This window comes from Indicator indicator, chromosome 10 (assembly GCF_027791375.1).
Source record: "Indicator indicator isolate 239-I01 chromosome 10, UM_Iind_1.1, whole genome shotgun sequence".
Taxonomy (NCBI): Eukaryota; Metazoa; Chordata; class Aves; order Piciformes; family Indicatoridae; genus Indicator; species Indicator indicator.
In genome coordinates, this window is record NC_072019.1 from 35458605 (window position 1) to 35486546 (window position 27942).

At 47.3% G+C, this 27942-nt stretch overlaps 1 protein-coding gene across 1 annotated transcript in view; it reads right to left on the reverse strand.

Annotated features, from left to right (window-relative positions):
• Positions 1–27942, reverse strand: part of LRP8 (LDL receptor related protein 8) — a 242123-nt gene that overhangs the window by 23452 nt on the left and 190729 nt on the right. The window contains exon 5 of the mRNA XM_054384667.1: positions 2804–3166. Coding sequence (XP_054240642.1) covers positions 2804–3166 — 363 coding nt within the window. The remainder of the gene's footprint in view (positions 1–2803; positions 3167–27942) is intronic.

The window sequence follows — 27942 nt, forward strand, 5'->3', positions numbered from 1 at the left end:
AACCCCCGCATTTCCAAAAGGCATAAATCCCTCTTTAGAGGTGGGGAGAAAGAGGCAGTTAAGTGTGAGGTCATGTCTCAAAGGACCTGTTTTCTAGCTGTCAGTTACAAGCAATGTTTATTCTTCCTCCTGGATGCCTTCACGTGAGTTGCAAAAGACATTTTAAAATATACCACATTCCAGATTTCAGACTAATAAACCTAACCTAATGTTCATCTGGTAAGTATCCATACAGATTTGAAAAAAAAAAAAAAAAAAAAAAAATATATATATATATATATATACACATACACACATATATATAAATGTACTGGGGAAAAACCCAAGCACTCAGTGTTCTCACACAGCATTCCTGACATGACTCATTCCCTCCTATTTGCTGTCTCGCTGCCAAAACCTGTTCACCAACTGTCACCCTTACCCTTCCTTCCTGCTCTGCTCCTTCATCACCCCAAAACAGTGAAACAGTGACAGCAAACGACTGCTGATGGCCTCATGACATTTTCTGAAGGCACCAGTTCCCCTCTTCTATTTCATGCATCACAAACCCCACACAATTCCCATTTGCAGTGCTGGTACCTGCAGTTTGAATCAATTCAAACCTGGTGGTTCTTGTGGCATGGCCACTGCTGAGAGGATGGAGCAGGCTCACACCTGCAGCTCCCTGCATGCCGTGTGACACTGCTAGCAAAGGGATTTTCCAGAGAGGGAAAAATGTCATGAAGGTCAATCCCTAAACTCTGCAGTCCAGCAGAGGAGCAGGGATGCTGAGCTTCCAGAGCTCTCAAAGGTCACTTACTTCCTGCAGGCTTGTGCACCTGAGCAACAGCTGCATTTAGGATGGGGAAGCAGCACTAGTTTTGAGTGACTCAGCTGACTCAGCAGCCGCACATCCTCTCCTGCTGTGCAGATTCCCCTCCCTGCAGTGTAAACAGCAGCAGGTGCATGCATCTCTGTGGCACTGGCGTGACTCCTCGTTTGCAGGGGTGCACAGGGGAGAACCTGGCTCTCTGTATAGAGGGGCACTGCAGCAGTTAGAACATAGGGCTTTGAGTCCCACTGCTTCCTGGCCCACAGGACTGAAAGCAGCAGAAGAAGCTCCCAGGCCTGTCTCCTGACTCTACTGTCTCTGCAATGCTTCAGACCCTGGAATTACTGCCTGGGTGCCTGCTGCCCAAGAGCTCTGTCATCTCCTGCATGACCTTTTGGAGATGAAGGGTAAGAGATCCTACCTAGTCCTTGGCTCTTCTAAAGGCACATCAGCTTCAGGGTTAATTGTGGCTCTTTCCTTTGCATCTCCTACAGCGCAAAGAGTGGTGTCAAGGACTTACTACACCCTCCTCTTGCTAAAGAAGCCACTGAATTCACATCTACTCTCCCACACAGCTGCTCTGAGCTCAGCAGCATGGCCTCAGGGCTGCCATGGGTGTGAAAAGGGGATGCTGGCAAAAGCTGTACGTTTTCTTAGGTACCTTTGCAAAAATACCTGGTTTCTGCAGCTGGTCACTGCCTTCCTCCCCAGGGCCCAATGTCAGAGCCACTAAAGCTATACAGCTATGTAAATATTTTATTTCATTGCGATCTTGTGATGAGAAATATTTTAACAAAACATTTTGCTCTTATTTTCTTGCCTCTCTCTCTCCCCCTCCTCAGGTAAGTGACCAGCTTGACAGTTTAGTGGCTAAAAGTGGATGAAACATTCAAGATACCAGGCACACCACCACCACATTAAATGCATAAAGCTAGCTGAAGAGAAATCCATTATTTATGAGCACTGTGCCTTTATCAAGCCAAGCTCAAAGTGCATTTCAGACTGGCTTCTTCAGAGGTGCTGCTGCTGCCTGCCTTGTTCATTATACTCTAACTTCAGAGGCAGGAAATGAATTATTTTTTTCCTGCTGATCATATATTCCCTTTAGCACTGCAGCTTCTAACCTCCAGGCTGTGACCTCACCATGCAGCCTGAGGGCTTTGAACATTTTCCCCATTTTCCATTCCTGGTCATTCTAGTGAGACAGATCTCTTCTGAGGCATGGTACCATCCAGCAGCTCTCTGAATCCTCAAGGAAAAAGCATAAAAGGAGTCCGTAATACACCTTCCCCTGCTGGGCTGGGCATCCAGCCACGCTGCTCAGGAGCCACGCTGCTGGTCAGGCATGCAGCTGCTGCACAGTGTGGTAGTTTTAGGCTGTGCCTAGAAAATTTTCCACAGATCTTGAACAGAAAGTAGTAGAATGTAAATAAATTACCATCAGATGTAAAAAGGAAAATAATGATAAGGTCTAAATAATCCCATTGGACAGAATACCAACATAAGCTAGTTGTGTTGACTAACTTTTTCTCTTTTTACCTTTCTTGCTCTGGCAGATGCTAACTTCTCGCTTCTGTTGGCTTTGCTGACCTTGAATGAGTTCTTGTTGTGGTTAAGTAACTAACAGCAACTCTCTGCTCTTTCTCGTGTCCCGTGTACAGGGGGAGGAAAAGGAGCAGGGAAGGGGAAGCTATTAGTAGCCCCCTGGTTTGTTCAGGGGGGTTCTTCTGCTGTTTATAGATTGTATATACATGTAAATATTGTATATTTTGTACATGTTCATTACATTTCATATTTAGATTGGAGTGTTGCTTGTAAATACAGCTTCATTTGCTTCCAGCTGAGCTGGTCTGGCCATTTTATGTGGGGGGGGAATTTTCAACTCACCACACACAGACATCCACAACCTGGCCCCCCACAGCCCTTTGGCCCCTCTGCCCCACAAGCAGGAGAGCCAAGCCCTGGGCCCTGCCTGCCCCTGCAGACACTCACGGCAGTCCTGCTCATCAGACTTGTCCTTGCAGTCCTCGTCGCCGTCACACTTCCAGTTGAGGTGGACGCACTCTCCGTTGGCGCACTGGAACTCGTGTGCGGCGCAGGCGTTGAAGGCCCTGCCGGCGTAGCCGCAGCGCTCGGCAGCCTCGTCCGACTGGTCCTCACAGTCGGGCTGGCTGTCGCACACCCACAGCTCGGGGATGCAGATGCTGTTGTTGCACTGGAACTCGTTGGGGTTGCAGGTCAGAGGGGAGCACTTTCTCTCGTCGCTGCCGTCCCCGCAGTCGTCATCGCCATTGCAGACGAAGATGGTGGAGATGCAGGACTTGTTGCTGCACTGGAACTCGTTGGGAGAGCAGGCTAGGGGAGAAAATGCACCAGTGAACTCTGAGACGTCCACCCTGCCCCTCACCACCCTGCCAGCTTGGCACCTCAGGAATGCCTGAGGCAGGGGGAAAGCGAGGGCATAAAAGCATCGGCTTGGCTCTCCTAGCTCACAACATTTGTCCCAATGGTAACTCTGTGGCAAGCAGCACAAGCCACAGTGGTCAACTTCCCCAGCTGCACCAGGGGATGCAGCCTCTGGGCCATGGGCAGCACTGAGAAAGAAGGGGGAGTGAGATTATGAGAAGTGCAGGTAGGAAAAGTGGGGAGCCAGCAGCAGCGCTGCATTGGTGTGGGAGCAAGAGCTGCCAGGCAAGCCCTGGGTATGGGACGACAGCATGGAAAGAGAAGGGAGAGGCAGGGCAGGCTTGAGGGGTGCTGGCACAAACCAAGGGACCTGCAGGGCGCTTTGCTCAGTGCTGACACTGCCAGCTTCCTGACTTTCATAAGCACAGAACCAGGTTTCAGGCTTTCACAGTGTGCCTGGTTTTGGACATATTAAGTGGGATGTGTAGGGTAAATATTTAGTGAGTCGAACATCAATTTAGCTGCAATCTGCCAGTGAGGCCCTCAACACACTGAATAGCTTCCCTGGAAATCACAACTCAGCATTAACATACAAATGAGGTGTTTTGTCAGATAGGGAGCCCAGCGCACTGCTCCACTCTGCAAGTCTAATGGACCAGAGAAGCCTGGTCACATTTAAACTTTCAGGTACTTCAGCAATGTGCAGTTCACAGTCACCTTATTCCATCAATGTGTGGGAGAACCAAAACCCTGGAAGAAATTCTAAATGCTTCTAGGCAGTTACTTAAAAAAAGAATGCTGCTTCTACAGTTTCAGTCATCTATAGGCAGGTTATGAGTTGATAACTTAACCAGTACAATCATAAAATCATAGAATTGTCAGGGCTGGAAAGGACCTAAAGGACCATCTAGTTCCAACCCCCTGCCATGGGCAGGACACCTCACACTACAGCAGGTTGCTCAGAGCCACATCCAGCCTGGCTGCAAAAACCTCCAGGGATGGGGCTTACACCATCTCCCTGGGCAACCTGTGCCAGTGTCTCACCACCCTCATGGAGAAGAATTTCTTCCTAACACCCAATCCGAATCTACCCACTTCTAGTTTTGTTCCAATAAATATACACAAATAAATTACAAGAACCCTTTTTGGTTTGGTTTGTTTTTTTCCCCCACATTGTGTTTGTGAGGCTTTTTGCCCTCAGAAGCAGTGCTGCTGCTACCTGCAGAGCCCCTCTGACAAACCACACAGCTCAGAAGGTACCAGTTGCTGCAATGGCCCAGTGACAATGGCAAGTTTTCCAGCTTTGTGGGAAGCAGAAATAATATCTTTAAAGCAGTTTGCACATCCCAGCTTTCAAGCAATGACAGGGCCCCAGTGGTACCCCACTGCAGTGTGACATCTGCTCTGTCTTGCAATTAGAGCAGGGTCACTTGTGCAGGGACACTCACTCACACTCTAGCTTGCAGACTTGGTGGGCTCTGGCTGTTGACCTCAGCAGTCTGGTAGTTCTGACAATAGAAATTTCCCCCTCCTGCCCTGTGCTCTGTCCCATTTATTTCTAGGCTCTCCAGATGTTGCCATGTCTACCTGAGCAGCAGTCTGCCTAATTAGAAGATGTTTGCCTTCCTCATGCACTGGCTGTGACCCAAGCTCCCTCCACCAGGGATAAAATGTTAAAGAGAGCCTCAGGTGCACACTGCTGTGTACCTAACCTGGTATCAATAATTAAATACAACAGAGTGTGGTCAACAAAGGACATCTAGTGTGAGACACTGAAGGATCATCTGGTCCAAGCAGGCTGCTTGGGCTCCTTCTGTGCTTGGTAGAGTATTTTGGGTACAGAGAGATGCTCTCAACAGGCACCTCCTGCCACCCACCTTGGGCTAAGAACTGTCCCCTGAAGGTGCTAATATTTCTCCTGTCCAAACAGAGGGTATTCAGATCAAGGCAGCTAACATTAGGAGATGAATCCCTCTCACATGGACCCAAAATAACAGCCACTCTGGTGGAGAACCATCTAAAAAAGCCCATCTCTTGCATGGCAGAATTGAGACCACTGAAATACCCCAGTTTTCACCCAAATTCTGCTCTTTCACTCCATTGAGCACACTTCTCTGTCCTTATCCCATAACTAGAAATAAAGAGTCTGTTAACCTTCCTGATCAGCTCACAGCTGTATGACCTAACATTGCTTTCAGACCACACAATACAGAACTGCCAAGTGGACACTTGGGTAACAGTGACAACCTTACCAATCTATATAGCAAAAGAAGGGAGGAACAGAAAGATTCCCAGGGCTGGGCACAGGTTCTGTAATAGAGTCAGGCTGAGAAGAAGAAATTGCTTTGTTAGCATTATTGTGATGAATCTCAGAAACAGATCAGTGAGCAAAATGTCTCCCAGTCCTTTGATACCTAATTTTTGGGCAAGGTTGTATGATTTGCACACTCTGAATGTGCATTAATTTCTTTTCCCTCAATTGCAATGAGCCCATTTCTTTCCCCCTTGTCGTTTTCCTGGTCTCATCTCCACCTCTCCTTCAGAAATCTGCTGTGCTAGCAAACCAGGGATTGATAAACATATGTGGGACACAGACAATGGAACTTTGCACTAAGGCTCCTCCTCTGCACCTACAAATCCCAGCACAGATAGAAAATTAGTGATAATTGCAGCCAGGAAACAGAAGCAGATCCCTTTTGCAACCTCTCATGAGGACTTCCTCAGTGCAGTTGGTGAATTACTGGCCAGAAAAGCTGCATGGTCATGATTATTTTATTCAGTTTTAAAAATTAAATGCACTGTGATGACAGCACTAAAACTGAAACTTCTCCCTGCACTGAACAAGCACAGCAGCCTGGCTGTTGCTATCCCCTCCTTTCCCAACACCACAGACCTTAGGTGGAGGTCAGCCTCTGCAACTCACTGGCACACTAAAGCTAGGGGTGGTGGCACCAGCACTGAGAGGGCATCAGCTGCACTGGGACAGGACCTAGGAGGCAGAAGAGCAGCTCTGTGTGCTCAGGTCTTCCTGCCTGCAATTACAGCAGCCACGTGCCACTGGGACAGCCAGCAGGACTGATGGGCTGCTACCACTGTGCCAAGACAGGAAGGTTGCTAGACATCCACCAGAGCTGTCACTGGGGTCACTGCAGTGAGTGGTCTAGCAGCCAGTGGCAGTGCAAAACATGAGCATGTGGACCCTCAGGAAGGTTTCTCTAGATACCTCCTGGTTCACTCAAGGAATAAAAATGCCCTTTCCTTCACTTACAGACCTCATGACCATCTCCAGTCCAGCTCTAAAGGGCTAGTCCCCTCTGGGTCACACAAGCCTCCTGGCTGGCCATGGGAAGGCAGAAAACATCCCAATTCCTCTCACCCTTCCATCATCCTCTCTGACAGCTAAAATCCACAGGGCATGCCAGGATAAAGCAAAATCTGCAGCTTCCAGCTGCTCAGGGACCTGCTCTGGCATGAACAGGCAGCAGAGGAGAAAAGCTGCTCACAATCCCTCTGTACCTAGGCAAGAGCCAGCATGCTCCTGCTCTTTGGGGTCCCTGCTGCATGGTGCTGAAGAATCTAATAAAAAGCAGCATCACAAATTATCACACACAGCACCTGGAGAGATGAGAATGGGAAAGTAAAGCCCGGGGACAGTTTACTTCCCATTTCCTTTCATAAATCTGTCAGGTACCTAAGGCAGCCCCATCACTACAGCATTTGTCTGCATTCAGAGCACTTCATTAGCAAATGTGTGAGCAGCAATTAAATGATCATTGGGGTATTTTTTTTTTTTACCAGAGCTATTAGTTTGCATTTTCTGATTTTGCTGCCTGTCCTATTTTAAGCTTATTTGTGCCAAACAAAGGAAACAAATGTTAGCTTGATTAGCTTGCTTTCCTTAGTGCCACAGGAATTAATACATGTCCTACTCTGAGGTGCAAAACCTACTACAAATAGGAAGTGATCCCAGTAGAAAGCTTGGAAATGTTTGTCAGGAAGTGTTTAGCCAACAGGCTTTCAAGTGGTAAAGAAGCATCATTACAAAAGCAGCTTGCAGAGCACTGTAATTCCTTAAGTCCTTCACAGCTTTAGGAAGCCAAAGATGACATCCCATGACAATGTACAACGTGTGCTTTGGCCTACAGACAAGATAGAGCAGAGGTGGCCTGCACTAATTCCTGCCTTCTACTAGATGCCGACACAGAGAGCACAACTGTCACAGATTTTGCCTCCAGCTGCAACCTTGTCATCTTTTGAGGAGAGTGGAACAGAAGTAGTCTTTGGATAGAAAACGATAAAGACCAAAATAAACCAGAAACCACAACAAAAAGATGGCAGTTGTGAGGTTGGTGCTTCAGTACTGGCTGCTTCTCTTTTGCCCAGAGCCAGGATTTAACCAGAGGCTTTAGTGAGCAGCCTGGGGACAATCTTAGCTCAAACACTGCACCAAAAAAAAAAAAAAAAAAATCGAGATAATTCTACCACAGGCTTTTGAAGTGCTTATAGAGAGAAGCAGAATGCTCTACAGATACAGGGCACTCTGAGAACTGATTTCCCAAATCAGACATTTGCACATAACAACAGTTCTGAAATGGACACCTTTACCAAACGTGGATCCTCAAACCCAGACAGAACTTGGCACAGGAAAGAAAAAGGATATCCATCATGCATGGAAGCTGGGAATTATGTACAATGGGCTCTAACCGCTGCCACTGCTAATCTTTAATTCAAGCTTTTCAGTAAGAGTCAGATATTTAATTCATTTCCCTCCTACAAAATAGTCAGTTCCACTTGGAATTATGTGAATGGCTTAAAAAAGATAATTATTTGGTAAAATTTGTGGTAAAGGGGATAACAGCAATTACTGATGCTGAAGACAAGAAAATAAGGTGAATTATTACACTGCCTTTTCCTGACATCTTCCCCAAAGCAACTTACAAAAAGCATGGCTCAAAATGTCTTGTTTGCTTGGATCTGATAGTGGATCCTCTAAAGAATGCAAAGGATGCCCTGTGCATGCTAACACTTGCATTGGGAGGGAGAGATCTGCTGTTGGTTTATCACCACTTCAACACTTGCAGGAGAGGCTGGTGGACTTCAGAAACTCTCCTGAGCTGTGAGGTTTAGGAGCAGAGCTCCACATGGCTGCACGAGTGGAATGCCTAAGCTCCATCTGCCCAGGTATTCTGCACCAAGCTACTACAGCCCACATAAATTCATCTCCTAGCTGGACCATAGATAAGGAGGTCACAGAGTGCAGCCAGGCTAAATTAAGCTGGAACTCCTGGGCTAGTTACCAATGCTGCCATCACATTAGTTTTATTTAACTAGAATTTATTTTCAGGTTTAATTGTATCTAAATCATTTGTTTTGCCTGCAGACAATTGGTGTGATTGCCCAATATCTATGGATGTCACACAGCTCTCTGGTCAAACACCAGTCTCTGAAGCACAGATTCATGCCTAGAAAGGCAAGTTTCCCACGGAAAGCTGCCCTCCAGGAAGGGCAGCAAAAGAGATGGAGGTAAATGAAGATGACCTTGAGGAGCATTGCTCTGAAAAAAATGACAGGCCTCCCATGGAGGGAATAATGCCTCTGAGTCGCAGTCTCACTGCTAACAGTGCTCGTTGCTATGGTGATCGATAGCGAAGAGCCCAGATAGAGGAAGGCTGCAGGAGGAATAGCAATTCCTGATATTGTTCACAGCACTAATGGAGCCAAGGAGCCAGCTCACACACTCTGCAAATTAATATTTGCATGCACCCACTGCTCCCCTCCCAACACCAATCAGTTGTTTTCCCATTCTCTGCAGCAGTACTTGCATGGTATTAGTTAATTAGAACGGAGCAACCAGATGCCAAAGCCCCCGCTGATAAATAATAGGTGGTTCAAAAAGGTATTTGTTGATGGAGAATATTTCCTGAGCATCATACATCCATTCAAAGAGATTTAATTTTCTGAAAATATAATTAATTATGACCCCACAATTTAGAGAGATGGAAGCTGCTTAGGTACAAAAGTCACACACACTGAGTTTTTCCTGTCTTTACTCTTATGTGCAATACGGTCCCTAACTCTCATTTGCACTCTCAATTTTAGCTCATACCAGGAAAGTATTAGGAAGTCTGTCACAGGTTCTTCTAGTTAAGTGTTTGGGGGAAAAAAGGAAAATAAAAGGATGGTCAGAATGCCCAGGGTTGATCCTGTGCTGCTTTGTGCTAAAATCCAAGACACCCCATGGGGATCAAAACATCAGCATCAGTCTTTTGTGTTTTGTTTGGAATACAATCAGCTGAGTCAGACTGGAAATGTTTGGTACTAGCCAAAATTTAAGTGGAGAAAAAAAAATATGCTTGGGATGTGTTTAGTGAATTTCTTTTCTGACTTCTCCAGTTGAACCTGCACAGGACCAGCTCACTCCCATTCCCTCAGACACGACTTGCTTGTTAAAACAGCAATTTTACAAATTAACAGCAATTTGGCAAATCCCTCATGAATATCTGATAATATCCATGGAGCTAACAGCTGCTCTGATACCCCCACACAAAGTCCTGTATTTCTGAGGAACATGTAAACATCCTTCCAGCAGCCAGAGCAGCCAGAACTGGGCAGGGCCCACCAAACCCACACTGCCACGCATGCAGCCCTCTTGGGCAGGGCTCCTTGGCCTTAATGGCCTGCATACAGCTTTCTGCATGGCCAGGAGCTAATTTTGCCATTGCAGAATTTGAATCACAGCCACTTTGCCAGGAAATGCCTGCTCTATAGATGCCATCTTCCCCCTGTTGGGCAGACTTCCACTCTGCTCATCTGCTAGCACAGAGACAGGCCCTGCCTTAGTGCTCCTGTCTGCTTTCTGCATTCTTGTGTTCAGCTCAGGAGAAAGACTTCAGCACAATCCTGAAATCTGCACTTTAGTCACCCTGTCAAATAGCAGCACACCCTGGTTTATTCACAGAAAACTCAAAGCTTTGTTTTTCCTCTGCCTGGGAAAGGCAATAAACTCGTATCCACCTCTGTTGGTCCACAGCTGTTGGCATTGGTCTGCCCCTTCCTACTCATCCTCATAACCACAGGCACAAGGATGGCACTGGTTTGACTAGTTTAACCAATTCCCAAACTGAACTGTTCCACCAGAAAAAACTAAGTATTTGTTATATGCCTTGTTATACTCCATAACAAGGAAGAGAATTCTGGAGGTTTGTATCAAGCTGCAATACTTATCTTTATTGGATAAAAGGATAAGATAAGGAGCAAGGGAGCAGTGACTGACACTGCAAAGCTACTTGAACTGCTAATGCTTCTGCAGCTGCTTTCATGGCATGGCAACTGTGCCTGCCTCAGCAGTAGTCAGAAAGAAGGAAACAGATCAGTTCCTAGGTAAAACTCTGCACTGCTGAAATCACAGAATCAACCAGGTTGGAAAAGACCTCAGAGATCATCAAGTCCAACCTATTACCTAATACCTAACACCTCATGACAACTAAACCATGGCTCCAAGTGCCACATCCAATCTTTTTTTGAACACCTTCAGGGAGAGTGATTCCATCACCTCCCTAGGCAGCCCATTCCACCGGCCAATTACTCTTTCTGTGAAGAACTTTCTCACCTGGAGCCTAAACCTTCCCTGGCACAGCTTGAGACTCTGTCCTCTTGTTCTGTTGCTGGTTGCTTGCGAGAAGAGACCAACCACCACCTGTCTACAACCTCCTTTCAGGTAGTTGTAGAGAGCAATAAGGTCTCCCCTGAGCCTCCTCTTCTCTGGGCTAAACACCCCCAGCTCCCTCAACCTTTCCTCATAGGGCTTGTGCTGGAGACCTCTCACCAGCCTTGTTGCCCTTTACATTCATGTATCTCAACGTCCTTCTTAAGCTGATGAGTCCAGAACTGGACAGAAAACTCAAGGTGTAGCCTAACCAGTGCTGAGTACAGGGCAGAATGACTTCCCTGCTCCTGCTGGCCACACTATTCCTGATGCAGGCCAGGATGCCATTGGCCTTCTTGGCCACCTGGGCACTGCTGGCTCATGTTCAGCTGCTGTCAACCAGTATTTCCAGGTCCCTTTCTGCCTGGCTGCTCTCCAGCCACTCTGTCCCCAGCCTGTAGGGCTGCATGGGGTTGTTGTGGCCAAAGTGCAAAACCTGGCACTTGGACTTGTTAAATGCCATCCCACTGGACTCCACCCATCTGTCCAGCCTGTCAAGGTCCCTCTGCAGAACCCTCTAACAGTTCGACTCCTGCCACCAACTTGGTGTTGTCTGCAAACTTACTAATGGTGGACTATATCTCCTCATCCAGATCATCAATAAAGACATTAAACAGGATTGTGCCCAACACTGATCCCTGGGGGACACCACTAGTGACAGGCTGCCAGCTGGCGGTAGCACCATTCACCACCACTCTCTGGGCTCAGCCATCCAGCCAGTTCCTAACTCAGTGGAGAGTGCACCTGCCCAAGGCATGGGCTGACAGCTTGTCCACACAAGCCTATCTGTGAAAAACAGAGCAGAGAAAGCCATGTTTGCCACCCCTGGGTTGTGCTTCTGAACCACTGGGCTGTACAGGTAAGGCCAGGAGAAAAGCCTGGCTTCAGCAGGATAATCTGGCAGCTACAGCAGCCAAGGGCTCACAGGTTTGAACTCAGCTAAGTAATGAGGGGCAAAGCAGTGCTCATGTTGCAAGCAGTGAGGTCACTGCTCCATAAAAATCTCCACTTCTGCTTATTTACTTTGCTTGATGGGAATTTCCTCTAAGAGGAGGTAGCATCTTATTGCAGTCTGCTTCACTATCAGACTTAAACACCCGCTGCACTCAGAACACAGCACTGTTAACTCTTTGAGAGGAAACACAGAGTTATTACATGTCATCCCACCAGTTGACCCAGCTAGCGTGCACTTTTCTCTCAGTCCACAGTGAGTTTGAATGTAGGTTCAACATAAAAGATGCTTCAGAAAGAAAACACTTTGCAAGGCAACTGATCTGAAGGGAAGAGTACCATAAGATGAAGCATGGAGAATACAAGGAGACCACTGACAGAATTCAGTGTAGCCAGGTTCCAGGTTATCACCATCACAGAATCCTGGCTCAGGCTCAGGTTGAAAAGCACCTCAGGGATCATCTACTCCAACCTCCCTGCCAGGGGCAGGGATGCCTCTCAACTAGACTCAGCTGCTCAATGCCTTATCCAACCTGGCCAACACCTACTAGGAGGAGGCAGCCACAATCTCCTTGGGCAGCTTATTCCAGAATCTCACCACTCTTGGACTAAGGACTTCTTCCTAAGATCCAGTCTAACCCTGCTCTCCCGCAGCTTCAAACCACTGTCCCTTGTCCTGTCCTGTTTTGAACACAAGCACTTACCAGATAGATGGAGTATATGAAGATAAGCCAGCCCCTTGTGGTGGATTTGAGAGGGGAGATTGACAGAGATGTCAGGGAGCAACCAGCCACTGGTCATTTTCAGTTATGCAGTGCTAGGTGGCACAGCTATTACATGATATAAATAACCTACCACAGAAGGTGCCCACAATGCCACAAAAGAATGGCAACCATTTCTAGGAAAAACATCCTGGATTTTGTACTCAAATGGAAAATGTAAGCACTGAGTGACACTCACTAACTGCTCTCCCTTTCCTAGCAGTGAGATTTCTGTGGCATTAGAATACATAGAATTGTTAGAGTTGGAAGGGACCTCAAGGATCAGCTAGTTCCAACCAAAAGGACCTGGATAGTTCATCTGGAAGAGGTGAAAGCTGGGAACTGATAGACCCAAGAATTAGGAAATTTTGAACACTGTGCATAAACTGCACATGCAATTGCTGGTCACCAAATCTCACCACACTAAAAATACTAATGCCAGAAAACTGATAGGAAACAGCACAAACCAACCATAAAAGGCTGTAGCTTAAAACTGCAGGTAGTGACTGCTGCCACTGGGGCTGCAGAAGCAGACAGCAGAATTATAGAATTGTCAGGGTTGGAAGGGACTTCAAGGATCATCCAGTTCCAACCCCCTGCCATGGGCAGGGACACCTCACACTACAGCAGGTTGCTCAGAGCCACATCCAGCCTGGCTGCAAAAACCTCCAGGGATGAGGCTTCTACCACCTCCCTAGGCAACCTCTTCCAGTGTCTCAGCACCCTCATGGTAGAAAACTTTTTCCTAACATCCAATCTGAATCTACCCATTTCTAGTTTTGTTCCATTCCCCTCAGTTCTATCACCACTTAACACCCTAAAAAGTCCCTCCCCAGCTTTCTTGTAGCCCCCTTCAGATACTGGAAGGCCACAAGGAGGTCTCCTTGGAGCCTTCTCCTTTCCAGACTGAACAACCCCAACTCTCTCAGTCTGTCTCCATAGCAGAGGAGCTCCAGCCCTCTGATCATCCTCGTGGCCCTTCTCTGGACACGATCCAGCACATCCAGATCTTTCTTGTAATAGAGGCTCCAGAACTGGATGCAGTACTCCAGGTGGGGTCTCACCAGAGTGGAATAGAGGGGGAGAATCACCTCCCTCGACTTTTTAGCTATGCTTCTCTTGATGCAGCCCAGGATGTGATTGGCTTTCTGGGCTGCAAGGGTAAACTGGTGGCTCATGTTGAGCTTCTCATACATTAGGATTTGCCCTGTGATTTCCACAGTGTTGCAATAGAAAGCAGCACCTTGCTGGCTTTGAGCTGAGATGAAGAATCCATTCTACAGCAGCAGCAATTATTTTAAACTTGTTGGGGAAAAGGAAGTATGTTAAGTGTGTGAAGAGGTGTGTTTCATTGTCAGCTGAACGTTTTCAACTCTATTTTATCAAATAATATATTTGCAAAATACAAATCAAGTTAATCCAATGGTTAGATCTTCCTCTGGATGAAGAAAGTGCACTGAAGCTAACTTCCAAACATTGTTTCATCCATGAACATGACTCATACCCCAGCTTTTTGTTTTGCTGTTGCAGCAAAGGTGACATGGTCCTCTCCTGCGTGGGACTGTACTGAGTTGAAGCTAACTGATTTTGAGTCAGTCTGCAGCTCATCTGCTCAGGAAGCACAAATGCTAAGGACTTGTTAATTAGCGTAAGGCGGAGGTATTGGTGGCCCCTGACGGCTGGGACTCCCACCCACCTACGTGCCATGGCAACACCATGGCTGGCACTTCAGCTACAGCACAGCTCCCTTCAGGAAGCTAAACAGCTTCTTGCTCTTTGGGTGAACAGGTTCAGAATTACAGCTCCATTCTTATGAAGAGAGCACTTCAGGGCCATGCAATACAATCACGTTTGGCATTAAGAGATGCAATTTCGTGGCTGTTTCAATTCCACCAGTTCTGAACTGTTGAAAGACTAACTGCCCAGAAGACAAACATAACTACAGGCAAATTTCTGCTCCTCTGCCAGTACGACATGTGAGAGCAGAAAGAAGAGTCAGAGACCACTTCACAGTCTCGCAGTACATTAGAGGTTGGAAGAGACCTCCAGAGATCATGATCACCCAGGGTAGTCCACAGGGGAATGCATCCAGGTGGGTTTTGAAAGTCTCCAGAGAAGGAGAGTCCACAATCTCCCTGGGCAGCCTGTTCCAGTGCTCTGTCACCCTCACTGTAAAGAATTTCTTCTCATGTTGAGGTGAAATCTTCTATGTTCAAGCTTGTACCTGTTGTTCCTTGTCTTATTAGTGCACACCAACGAAAAGAGCCTGGCCCCCTCCACTTAACATCCACCCCTCAGATATTGATAGACATTGATCAGATCCCCTCTCAGTCTTCTTTTCTCCAGACTAAACTCCCCCAGGGCTCTCAGTCTCCCTTCACAGGGGAGATGCTCAAGTCCCCTAATTATTCTCATGGCTCTCCGTTGGACTCTCTCCAGTAGATCTGTGTCTCTCTTGAACTGGGGAGCCCAAAACTGGACACAGTATTGCAGGTGTGGTCTCAGCAGGGCAGAGTAGAGGGGGAGAAGAACTTCCCTAGCCCTGCTGGCCACACTTTTCTTGATGCACACCAGGATGCCATTGGCTCTCTTGGCCACAAGGGCACATTGCTGTCCTATGCAGAACTTGCTGTCCACCAGGACTGAAGCCTTTCTCCGCGGAGGTGCTTTCGGGCAGGGCAGCCCCTAACCTGTCCTGGTGCCTCCAAGCTAAAGCAGAGACAGAGCAGCAGGCTGTGCAACATGCAGGCCAGCAGGCTTTTGTTTTAGTAACCCACCAATCTTTGTACAAAGCAGCTCTTTCCTGTGCCACAACTGTGCAAAGTTAACATTTCAGGGGTGCTGGGTTGTTGTGTCAGAGTGCTTGCAGGGTGTTCTTTGCAATTGCTCTCTTTTCCTAGTGCACCTTCAAAGAAATATTGCAACAGTACCAAATTCTCAGTTGTCTTGTTTTCCTACTGTGTTTTCAATGGTTATGCTTTAAAGAATAAACTATTCATGGAACATACTGATACAGACAATTGATCTGTGACTGAGGGATGCACACAGAGCCAAGGTGCTCACCACCACAGCCTGCTGTGGTGAGCAAGGCATCCCCTCAGCACTGGGGAACTCCATTTGCAGAACATTCCCACCTGTCTGTTCTTCCTTATAACCTAAGCTCAAGAGACAGCAGCAGGGAAAACAACCATTTGGCCCTAACCTTCTGCAGGTAAAGCCCTGGCACAGCTCAGGCCATGGGTTTAGGTTTTAATTCTTACCTCTAACCCAGCTTGGTGCACTATTTTATATTTAACTACAACAAGCATCCAACAGATTAATAGAATAGAATAGAATAGAATCAAGAAGATTGGAAGAGACCTCAAGGATCATCGAGTCCAACCTGTCACCCTACACCTCATGCCTATCTAAAACATGGCACCAAGTGCCACGTCCAATGCCCTCTTGAACACCTCCAGGGATGGTGACTCCACCACCTCCCTGGGCAGCACATTCCAATGGCCAACCACTCTCTCTGTGAAGAACTTTCTCCTCACCTCCAGCCTAAACCTCCCCTGGCGCAGCTTGAGACTGTGTCCTCTTGTTCTGGTGCTGGTTGCCTGGGAGAAGAGACCAAACCCCTCCTGGCTACAATCTCCCTTCAGATAGTTGTAGACAGCAATGAGGTCTCCCCTGAGCCTTCTCTTCTCCAGGCTAAACAGTCCCAGCTCCCTCAGCCTCTCCTCATAGGGCTTGTGCTCAAGGCCTCTCACCAGCCTCATTGCCCTTCTCTGGACATGCTCCAGCAATTCAACATCTTTCCTAAACTGAGGGGCCCAGAACTGGACACAGTACTCAAGGTGTGGCCTAACCAGTGCTATGTACAGGGGTACAATGACCTCCCTGCTCCTGCTGGCCAAACTATGCCTGATGCAGGCCAGGATGCCATTGGCTCTCTTGGCCACCTGGGCACACTGCTGGCTCATGTTCAGGCGCCTGTCAACCAGTACCCCCAGGTCCCTTTCCACCTGGCTGCTCTCCAGCCACTCTGACCCCAGCCTGTAGCTCTGCATGGGGTTGTTGTGGCCGAAGTGCAGCACCCGGCACTTGGACTTGTTGAATGCCATCCTGTTGGACTCTGCCCATCTGTCCAGCCTGTCAAGGTCCCTCTGCAGAGCCCTTCTACCTTCTAACAGATCAACACCTGCTCCCAGCTTGGTGTCATCTGCAAATTTACTGATGATGGACTCAATCCCCTCATCCAGATCATCAATAAAGATATTGAACAGGATGGGGCCCAGCACTGATCCCTGGGGGACACCACTAGTGACAGGCTGCCAGCTGGATGTGGCACCATTCACCACCACTCTCTGGGCTCGGCCCTCCAGCCAGTTCCTAACCCAGCGCAGAGTGCTGCTGTCCAAGCCACAAGCTGCCAGTTTGGCCAAGAGTTTGCTGTGGGGGACAGTGTCAAAGGCCTTGCTGAAGTCCAGGTAGACTACATCCACAGCCTTTCCCACGTCCACCAGGCCATAGAAGGAGATCAGGTTGGTGAGGCAGGACCTGCCCTTCCTAAATCCATGTTGGCTGGGCCTGATTCCTTGGCTATCCTTCAGGTATGCAGTGATTGCCCCCAAGACAATCTGCTCCATGATTTTCCCTGGCACTGAGGTCAGGCTGACAGGCCTGTAGTTCCCAGGTTCTTCTGTGCGTCCCTTCTTGTGGATGGGTGTCACATTGGCCAGTTTCCAGTCTTCTGGGACCTCTCCAGTGAGCCAGGACTGGTGGAAAATGATGGAGAGAGGCTTGGCCAGCTCATCTGCCAGCTCTTTCAGCACCCTAGGATGAATCCCATCAGGTCCCATGGACTTGTGAATATCCAAGTGACTCAACAAGTCTCGAACTAATTCCACATGGATTTCAGGAGTACAACACTGCTCCTTGACCCCATCAACCAGCTCAGGAGGCCAGTTATCCTGAAGTCCTCCTGCCTTACTGTTGAAAATGGAGGCAAAGAAGGTATTTAGAATCTCAGCCTTCTCCTCATCCTTAGTTACAATGTTACCCTCCACGTCCAGTAAAGAGTGGAGGCTCCTCTTGCCCCTCTTTTTAGCATTAATATATTTATAAAAATGCTTTTTGTTGTTTTTCACAGAAGCGGCCAGTTTAATTTCTAACTGTGCTTTTGCCTCTCTAATTTTTCTTCTACATGATCTAACAACATCCTTCAACATATCACTAGTTGCCTCCCCCCCTTTCCAAAGGCGATAAACCCTCTTTTTTTCCCTTAAATCCTTCAGGAGCTGCTTGCTCATCCAGGCCGGTCGTCTTCCCCGCCGGCTCGTCTTACGGCATGTGGAAACTGCCAGTTCCTGTGCCTTTAAGAGCTCCTGTTTGAAGTAGGTCCAACCATCCTGGACCCCTTTCTTCTTAAGGGCTGTTACCCAGGGAACTTTCTGAATAAGTTGCCTGAACAACCTGAAGTTTGCCCTCCGAAAGTCCAAAGTGAGGATTCTGTTACTGCTCCTCCCTATTTCCCTGCATATTGAAAACTCCACTATCTCATGGTCACTGCACCCTAGACAGCCTCCAACCATCACATCTCCCACCAGCCCTTCTCTATTTGAGAACAGCAGATCAAGCAGAGCCTTGCCCCTGGTAGGTTCACCTAACAGCTGCATCAGGAAGTTGTCATCCATGCACTCTAGGAACCTTCTGGACTGTCTCCTCTCTGCTGAATTAAGTTCCCAGCAGATGTCTGGTAGGTTAAAGTCCCCCACAAGGACAAGGTCTGATGATCTTGAGACAGCTTCCAGCTGCTTATAGAATTTACAAATGCCAACTACCTTCACGTTTCCTGTGAGGGTGCAATTAAAGGCAACGACCTCTCTCATTTTTCTTGCTGCTCTCTTCTGAAGGAACTGAGGACAAATATGATCCTGTGCTGAGGTTTCCCCTCAGTAACAATGGGGATTTTTCTGCAATCACTCCTGCTTCTGAAGGAGCTCTAATACTTTAAGCAGCGATAAAGTGGCAGCTGTACACTTTTAATTTCTGAGAGCCAGGGCATAATGCACAAGCATTAATCCCTCCAGCTGTCCAGTAATGAAACATCATGGAAAGCCCAGAGGCTATCATTGCTGTGCTACCTTATCTTATTTATGAAGGACTTTCGTTTGGTACATCTACAGTCATTTTCCTTCCATTCTGGAAATGATTGTAGATTCCTCCACTCAGTGTGCTCAGGTTAGAGCTGCTTTCCACAGCATGACAGGAATTTCAAGCTAGCCCTGTCTCCTTTTCATCACAAGCTGAAATAATCATGAGTAGTGACAGTAGATAAATATTTCCTCTATAAGCATGAATGCAATACTGCTGGCTTTAACCCTATGAAAATTGGTGGCTTTCTTAGGGATACTATATGGCAAAGTCTGATCCTCTCATTACTGTGCACACAGCCTGCTGATGAACGTAATGAGCAGGATTTGTAACTTTGGCAAAAGCATGTATTAATATTAATCAGGCTGCAAGAGTAGGTAAAATCAGTGCTTCCATTACCACTGAAGACAAAGGTCTCAGCAGGATGTGTGGAGATTTGGAATGAACAAAATCAGTATGGTCAAATTCCCATGGACAGCACTGGAAGCATGACTCAGGTGCAAAACATTTACTGCCTGAAGAAGAAAAAGTTGCTGAGATGACAAGAGAGTCCTTACTGCTATAGGACAATGATGAAAGATGATAAAACAATCTATCAACAGGAAGGTGACTCCATGGGAGTACAGGGGCAGGAGCAGTGTGGAGGGTGCTGGCTTTAAGCCACCTTTGTCATTTCCCCACTTCAGCTGCCTCATCACCAGGTGGATCTGCCCAGGGCTCAGAGCAGCTTTAGCCTGCTTTAAATTCTGCCTTCTGCCAATTATTCTCAGGTGATGTGAGAGCTCCTGAGCAGGGCATGTGTCCAAGTTTTGAGCCACGAGCTCCCAGGGCAAAAGGACAGGAAAGGGCAGAGCATAGCAAGGATTTGACTTAAAGTTTTCTGCACTTGGACCTTGCAAGGAAAGAACTCCTCACTTGTCAGCACTGCTGCTTTCTGTGGGGAATCACATGTGCCTGGAGCTTTGCCAAGAAAGAGCCAGTGAAAAACACCTGCCTTGAAGGGTCTTGTAAATGATCTATATATACCATGGAAAGGTGGCTGTGAGCTACCATGGCAAAGACAAGTGGCTTACAGCTGAGCAAGACTGTGCCTACTGCTGTTTCCCTTAATTAAAAAAAAAGCTTCCCCCAGTTGAATTTTTAATCCTCTATATTGTATTACAGGGCTGAAAAGTCTAGATCTAAAGCTGAGATAATTGGTAGCAAAAGCTGGAAGACTAGGGTCCAAAAGAAGATGTTCTCAGTGATTTGGCTGCCGTGAGACTCCTGAAAGAATTCCTGGCTTTCACCCTCAAAAACAGAGATCAGTGTAAGCATGTCTGTGATGTGCCCAGGTTCCCAGGGATGGCTGCCTCCATAGTGTATTGAAGCAGAATATCTCATGGCATGGGAAATAGCTTATTGTGCTATCAACATGCCAATGAATACTTCACTGCACTGTGCCTGACTATTGGGAAAGGGGAAAACTGTACCCTTCCAGTTCCTCCTCTGCAAGACAATTTCCATCCTGTGTGCAAGCAGCAGTCCAGATGAGGACCAGCAATACAATCAGAAGAACAGGGGCCAGAGTCCTGTCAGGAGGAACAAGCAAGCTATGCACCAAAGGGGTTCAATGCCCATTTTAGCTGCTGCAGGATGGCAGCACTTCTGTACTGCAGCCATGCTGAAATGCTGTCTGCATTCCTGAGCAGCTGCCAAAACACTGCCTAACATCTCTTCTCAGCTGAGATTGAACAAGTCCTGCAGTGGTTAGCAAAGTCCAGAACAACCCTGAGTTCTGATGCTTTCATTACTGTCTCTTACATTTAATGTCTCTTTTTAGCCTCAGTGAACAAGTCCCTAAGCTTGTCCAACCAATTGTGACAAAGGTTAGGTGCACTGGGAGCGGAAACCCTTAACCATAAGACAGAAGAAAGAGGATGCCAACACCTCCAAGCCAGCAAATTCAAGACTGTTCTTACATTATTAACTGTTGATGTCTATTTTGGAGGGCTAAACCTGACCTGTGACTACAAGACACTTAGTATCAAATTACTTCTGCTTCAAACCCCTGAAGAATAAGCTTTTTTCCCTTGCTATCATAGAATCATAGAATTGTTAGGTTTGGAAGGGACCTCAAGGATCATCCAGTTCCAAGCCCCCTGCCATGGTCAGGGATATGTCACAGTAGATCAAGTTGCCCAGAGCCACATCCAGCCTGGCTTTAAAAACCTCCAGGGATGAGGCTTCCACCACCTCCCTGGCAACCTGTTCAAGTGTCTCACCACCCTCACGGTGAAGAATTTCTTCCTAACATCCAATCTGAATCTACCCATTTCTAGTTTTGCTCCATTCCTCCCAGTCCTATCACTACCTGACACCCTAAAAAGTCCCTCCCCAGCTTTCTTGTAGGCCCCCTTAACAGTTATATACTCATTTATAAAAGGCAGATATTTGCATTTTCAGAATTGTTTGTGCACTGGAAGTTAGCAGTAGTGGAACAGTAAACAGGACCCCTGTTTCAGATGAACACAGCCTGCTTTGCTTATGTGGTGGTTTGAAACTGTCTTTTTAATTTTTCCTTGCAAAGTTCAGAACAGAGAAAGTGAAAGAGCGTAAATAAGTCAGTATTGGGTGTAAGAAAGCAAAATACTGATTGTTCTAAACACTTCCATTGGATAGATAGAAATGTTTAAGAACTATTAACCAAAACAAAGTGGGCACTCTGCACATTCTGCGTTCTGCAGTGGGGGCAGTTGCTGGGCTGTCTGGCTGCTGTTTTCTTCTTCTTCTCCTCTTCTGGCTGAAGATAACACACTGACCTTGGCAGCTAAGTTAACAACTTTCTGCTCTAACTCACTCTGTTTTCTGTCCAAGGGGGGCTGGAGGGAAAGCTCCTGGGAGAGAGAGAGGCCCCTTTGGGAAGGGTCCCCTTGGGGGGAAGCAAAGGGAGATCGGTTGTGCTTTTCTGTTAATTGTATGTATTTGTAAATGCTGTGAATTTTGTATATTTGTACATATTCATTGCATTTCTCTGCTTGTAAATACAGCCTTCATTTGCTTCCAGACTGGGCTAGCCTGGTTATTGTCGGTGGGGGGGGAATTTCAGCTCACACTGACACATTTTTTATTTTTGGCGCTCCAACTCGGGGCTTGATTGCTTGTATGATTTATTCCTGCTCAGATTAGGAAGCAAAATGAAGCTGTTTTGGATTTTGAGTAATTTTATTTCATCTGTTATCAGTGTGATTGTCTACAGATGGGCCGTTTCCTGCATGATAGACAAGATTGTGAGATATGTGGCATGTAAATCGTTTCTTTGGGTTAAGAACAAGTTACTGAATATTGTTGAATGCTGTTGTGGTCTTATTGGGCTTAGAAGATATGGTAACTCAACTATGAATCTGCTAGCAGACACATTTGAGTTTGTTACTCCTCTTACAACTACAGAGGGTCTTTGGAACCAGTGGTACCCTAGATATCTTGTGTTAACCTTAATTTTGTTGCTTCTTGGAATAATCATATGGCTACTGATAGTACTGTGTCAAGAAAGACATAAGGCTACTCGCTCTTCCGACTGCGTAGATGTAAGAGGAAATATAGAAAAGCTCAGAGAGGTTCGGAATTGGTTTCTGGTTCTGATTACGGTGACCAGGAGATCACAGTTCAGGTTTGTGAGAAAGCTGCCGATAGTCTTGACTCAGAGCCAGCAGCAGTAGCTGAGAGACCTTTGCCAAAATCTGAGATAAAAGAAATGGCTGTGCAGGCAGACATAGTTACACAGACAGACTCGGCGACACAGACAGACTCGATTACACAGGCAGAGAGGGGTACACGGGCAGACAGGGGTACACAAACAGACACAGTTGCGCAGAGGGAAACGGTTGCGCAGACAGACATAGTTACGCAGAAAGAAACGGTTGCGCAGACATAGTTACGCAGAGAGAAACGGCTGCGCAGACAGACATAGTTACGCAGAGAGAAACGGTTGCGCAGACAGACATAGTTACGCAGAGAGAAACGGTTGCGCAGACAGACATAGTTACGCAGAGAGAAACGGTTGCGCAGACAGACATAGTTACGCAGAGAGAAACGGTTGCGCAGACATAGTTATGCAGAGAGAAACGGTTGCGCAGACATAGTTACGCAGAGAGAAACGGTTGCGCAGACATAGTTACGCAGAGAGAAACGGTTGCGCAGACATAGTTACGCAGAGAGAAACGGTTGCGCAGACAGACATAGTTACGCAGAGAGAAACGGTTGCGCAGACAGACATAGTTACACAGAGAGAAACGGTTGCGCAGACAGACATAGTTACACAGAGAGAAACGGCTGCGCAGACAGACATAGTTACACAGAGAGAAATGGTTGCGCAGACATAGTTACACGGAGAGAAATGGTTGCGCAGACAGACATAGTTACACAGAGAGAAATGGCTGCACAGACATAGTTACACAGAGACAAATGGTTGCGCAGACATAGTTACACAGAGAAATGGTTGCGCAGACATAGTTACACGGATAGAAATGGTTGCGCAGACATAGTTACACGGAGAGAAATGGTTACACAGACAGACATAGTTACACAGAGAGAAATGGCTGCACAGACATAGTTACACAGAGAGAAATGGTTGCGCAGACATAGTTACACAGAGAAATGGTTGCACAGACAGACATAGTTACACAGAGAGAAATGGCTGCGCAGACAGACATAGTTACACAGACAGAAACGGCTGCGCAGACAGACAGAGCTGTGCAGGAAGACACCATTAACAAGGCACAGTCTCCTCCTCCTCCCTCTGCTGCCCAGACGGACGCAGCAGTGGCTGCAGGATCTCAAAGCACACCTCCTGCCAACCCTGCACAGACTCCCTCTGCTCCTGCTAATCCTGCACAAAACTCCTCTACTCCTTCCAACTCTGCTGTGAATGTGAAAGCCAATCCAGTAAATTTGGTGGCCATTATCACCAGAAAGCACAAAGGAGCTGCAGGAGGAGATGCAGATGCTGCAGGAGATGGTGCAGATGGAGATGAGGGTCCTTCTACTCAGGGTCTCTCTGTTAAGAAAGATCCTTCTGGTGAGGAAGAGAGGGTTAGCCTTAAAACGCTGGTAGACCTCGAGACCCCACATGGATGATGGAGATGTAGACCCTGCTGAATTAGCAACTGCTGGCAGTGCCTCTGAACTCAAGGAAATTCAACGGAGGATTAAAATAGGATTATGGGGACAGTGACCTCAGGATGATGATGATGATGAGGATGACATACAATCAGCTAATGCACCCAGACAGGAAATTAGACATGTGAGGAAGGATTACATCAGAGGAGATAATGAGCCAGTCCTGTCTTGGCTAGCCAGGTGTTTTGATATGGGAGCCCCAGCATTGCTGGTAGGTGACAAGTCGGCCTCTCAGTTGGGGATGCTCTCAAAGGATACTGGCATAGACAGGCATCTAGGCAAGTGCATTGGTAAAGTTTCTCTGTGGGCACGCCTCCTATTGGCAGTCTCGCTGAGGTACCCCAGCAGAGATGATTTACCATGGAACCCTAAGCCTTGGACCACAATAGATGAGGGAATCAAGCATCTGAGAGAATTTGCTGTGAGAGAAATAATGTATGGCGATCATAAGACTCTGAATCCTGATGAAATTCCTGTTGGAACAGGCCTTGCCAAAAAGCTCATTAAGCTTGCTCCTCCTAATTATGCTACCATTCTGGCAAGCAGGATTGTGGCAAGAAATTATGGTGCAGCGCCTCCCACTGTTGGCCATTTCACTGACCAAATGAGGCAATTGGAGGATAGTCTTGCACGTACTTCTTTGGTTTCAGCCATTGAAACTTTGTCTGGAAAGATTGAGAATTGCATGAAAGAGCTGAAGGAGGAACTTAAAACCTACATATCCAACTTGATGAAGGGGGATGATTCTGATTCCTCTTCCTCCAGATGGATACAAGTTTCAGCTGTTAGGAACAGACGTGCTCCAAGAAGGCCATTCCAGAATAGGTCAAACCAAAACAGACAGCAGAAGCAATCACGGGGCAGTATCTGGATAACTCTGCGTGATCAGTTTGGTGAGAACATGAACAGATGGGATGGTCAACCAACTTCTGATCTTTTCAGGAGGTTACGGGAGCTGCAGAGTGGCAGATCCTGAGGTAACAATACCAGGAGGGTAGCTGTTGCTTCCTCAGTTTCCCAGAGCAACTCTGATAGCTCCAACAGTGATCCTAATTCTGATGCTGGACGTTGTGCCAGCTGTACATGTGGAGGTAATCCCCACCATTAGGGGTGCCCTGCCTTCTGCCAGGGGGCGGTAAGGGATAATGGAGATAACAGAATCTATTGGGATGTGTACATCCAGTGGCCTGGCACTTCAAAATTTCAGAAGTACAGGGCCTTGGTTGACACAGGAGCTCAGTGCACCATAATACCATCAAATTATCAAGGGGGAGAATCTATAACTATTCAGGGAGTCACTGGTGGATCTCAAGAGTTGTTTAAGATAGAGGTTGATATAGTTTAACTGGGAAGCAGTGGAAGAAACATACTATTGTAACAGGACCTAATGCACCTTGTATTTTGGGAATTGACTTTCTGAGAGAAGGGCGTTTTAAAGACCCTAAGGGTTACAAATGGGCTTTTGGAATAGCAACTGTAGAAATTGATGGAGGGAAATTGAAGTTGTCTATTAGACCTGAGCTTTCAGATGAATCTGCAGTTGTGGGACAACATGAGATAGAGGATGTTAAGCTGCCGGTTGCTTCTCAAACTGTGCATCACAGACAATACAGAACTAACCGTGACTCTTTGGTGCCCATTCAAAACTTGATTCGTCAGCTGGAGAGCCAGGAGGTCATCAGCAAAACTCATTCACCTTTCAACAGTCCAATCTGGCCTGTGCGAAAGCAGAATGGAGAGTGGCGTCTGACAGTTGATTTCCGTGCCTTGAATGAAGTAACTCCACCCATGAGTGCAGCTGTACCAGACATGATGGAACTCCAATATGAGCTGGAATCCAAGCAGGCCAAATGGTATGCTACCATAGACATTGCTAATGCTTTCTTCTCTATTCCCATAGCAGAGGAATGCAGGCCTCAGTTTGCTTTCACCTGGAGAGGCATTCAGTACACATTCAATCGTTTGCCCCAGGGGTGGATTCACAGTTCAACCATCTGCCATGCAGTGATCCATGATGCTTTGGAGAAAGGTGGAGCTCCAGAACACATTCAGTTCATCGATGGCATCATCGTCTGGGGTGAGACTGCTGAAGAAGTCTTCGAGAAAGGTAATAAAATCCTTGACATTCTCTTGCAAGCTGGTTTCGCTATCAAACGAGACAAGGTGAAAGGACCTGCCAGAGAAATCCAGGTTCTGGGAGTGCGGTGGCAAGATGGTCGCCGTCACATTCCAATGGATGTGATAAACAGAGTCTCCACCATGGCAAATCCCATCAACAAGAAAGAAACTCTGCGTTTCTTAGGTATAGTGGGATTTTGGAGACTGCACATTCCTGGATACAGTCAGATTGTGAAACCTCTATATGATGTGACTCGAAAGAGAAACAGTTTCCAATGGGGTCCTGAGCAACAAGCAGCCTTTGACCAGATCAAGCGAGAGGTAGTCCAAGCGATGAGTCTGGGACCTGTCCGAACTGGTCCAGACATTAAGAACATTCTGTACACGGCCGCAAGTGACAATGGTCCAACCTGGTGCTCATGGCAAAGAGCTCCAGGGGAGACACGAGGACGTCCTCTTGGTTTCTGGGGTCATGGCTACAGAGGCTCAGAGGCAAGCTACACTCCAACAGAGAAAGAGATTTTAGCTGCTTATGAAGGAGTGAAAGCTGCTTCTGAAGTGATTGGAACTGAGTCACAACTTCTTCTAGCTCCTAGATTGCCAGTTCTGAATTGGATGTTCAAAGGCAAAGGTTCTTCACCACATCATGCAACAGATGCTACCTGGTCTAAGTGGATGGCTCTGATAACACAGAGAGCTCGAATGGGAAATCTCAAAAGGCCTGGTTTGGTGGAGGTGATCACAAACTGGCCAGAAGGCACAAGCTGTGCAAAACCTCCAGAGGAGAGAGTAACACGTGCTGAGGAAGCTCCTCCTTACAGTGATCTATCTGATGATGACAAGAGATATGCTTTGTTCACAGACGGTTCCTGTCGTCTTGTTGGGAACAAGCGAAGGTGGAAATCTGTAGTGTGGAGTCCAACGCGCAGAGTTGCAGAAGCGAGAGATGGAGAAGGAGAATCCAGTCAATTTGCAGAGGTAAAAAGCTGTCCAGCTAGCTCTCAACGTAGCTGAGCGTGAGAGATAGCCAAAGCTTTATCTCTACACTGACTTGTGGATGGTAGCCAATGCCTTGTGGGGTTGGCTGAAAGACTGGAAGAAGAATGGCTGGCAGAGAAAAGGAAAGCCAATCTGGGCTGCAGATCTGTGGCAAGACATTGCTGCTCGTATTGAGAGAATCCCAGTGAAAGTGAAACACATCGATGCTCACATTCCTAAGAGCAAAGCTACTGAAGAACAACAACACAACCATCAGGCAGATCTAGCTGCGAGAGTTTCCCAGGTGAACACAAACTCTGATCCTGACCCTGATCTTGCCTGGAAACACCGAGGTGAGCTGTTCTTAGCTCGGTGGGCCCATGACTCGTCAGGACATCAAGGCAGAGATGCAACCTACCGATGGGCTCGTGACAGATCCATTGACATTTCCATGGATGCTATCACACAAGTCATCCATGACTGTGCCATTTGTGCTGCTGGCCAATGTGACGCCCATCCACAAGAAGGGACGAACAGAAGAACCTGGGAACTACAGGCCTGTCAGCCTGACCTCAGTGCCAGGGAAAATCATGGAGCAGATTGTCTTGGGGGCAATCACTGCATACCTGAAGGATAGCCAAGGAATCAGGCCCAGCCAACATGGATTTAGGAAGGGCAGGTCCTGCCTCACCAACCTGATCTCCTTCTATGATCAGGTGACCCGCCTGGTGGACGTGGGAAAGGCTGTGGATGTAGTCTACCTGGACTTCAGCAAGGCCTTTGACACTGTCCCCCACAGCAAACTCTTGGCCAAACTGGCAGCTTGTGGCTTGGACAGCAGCACTCTGCGCTGGGTTAGGAACTGGCTGGAGGGCCGAGCCCAGAGAGTGGTGGTGAATGGTGCCACATCCAGCTGG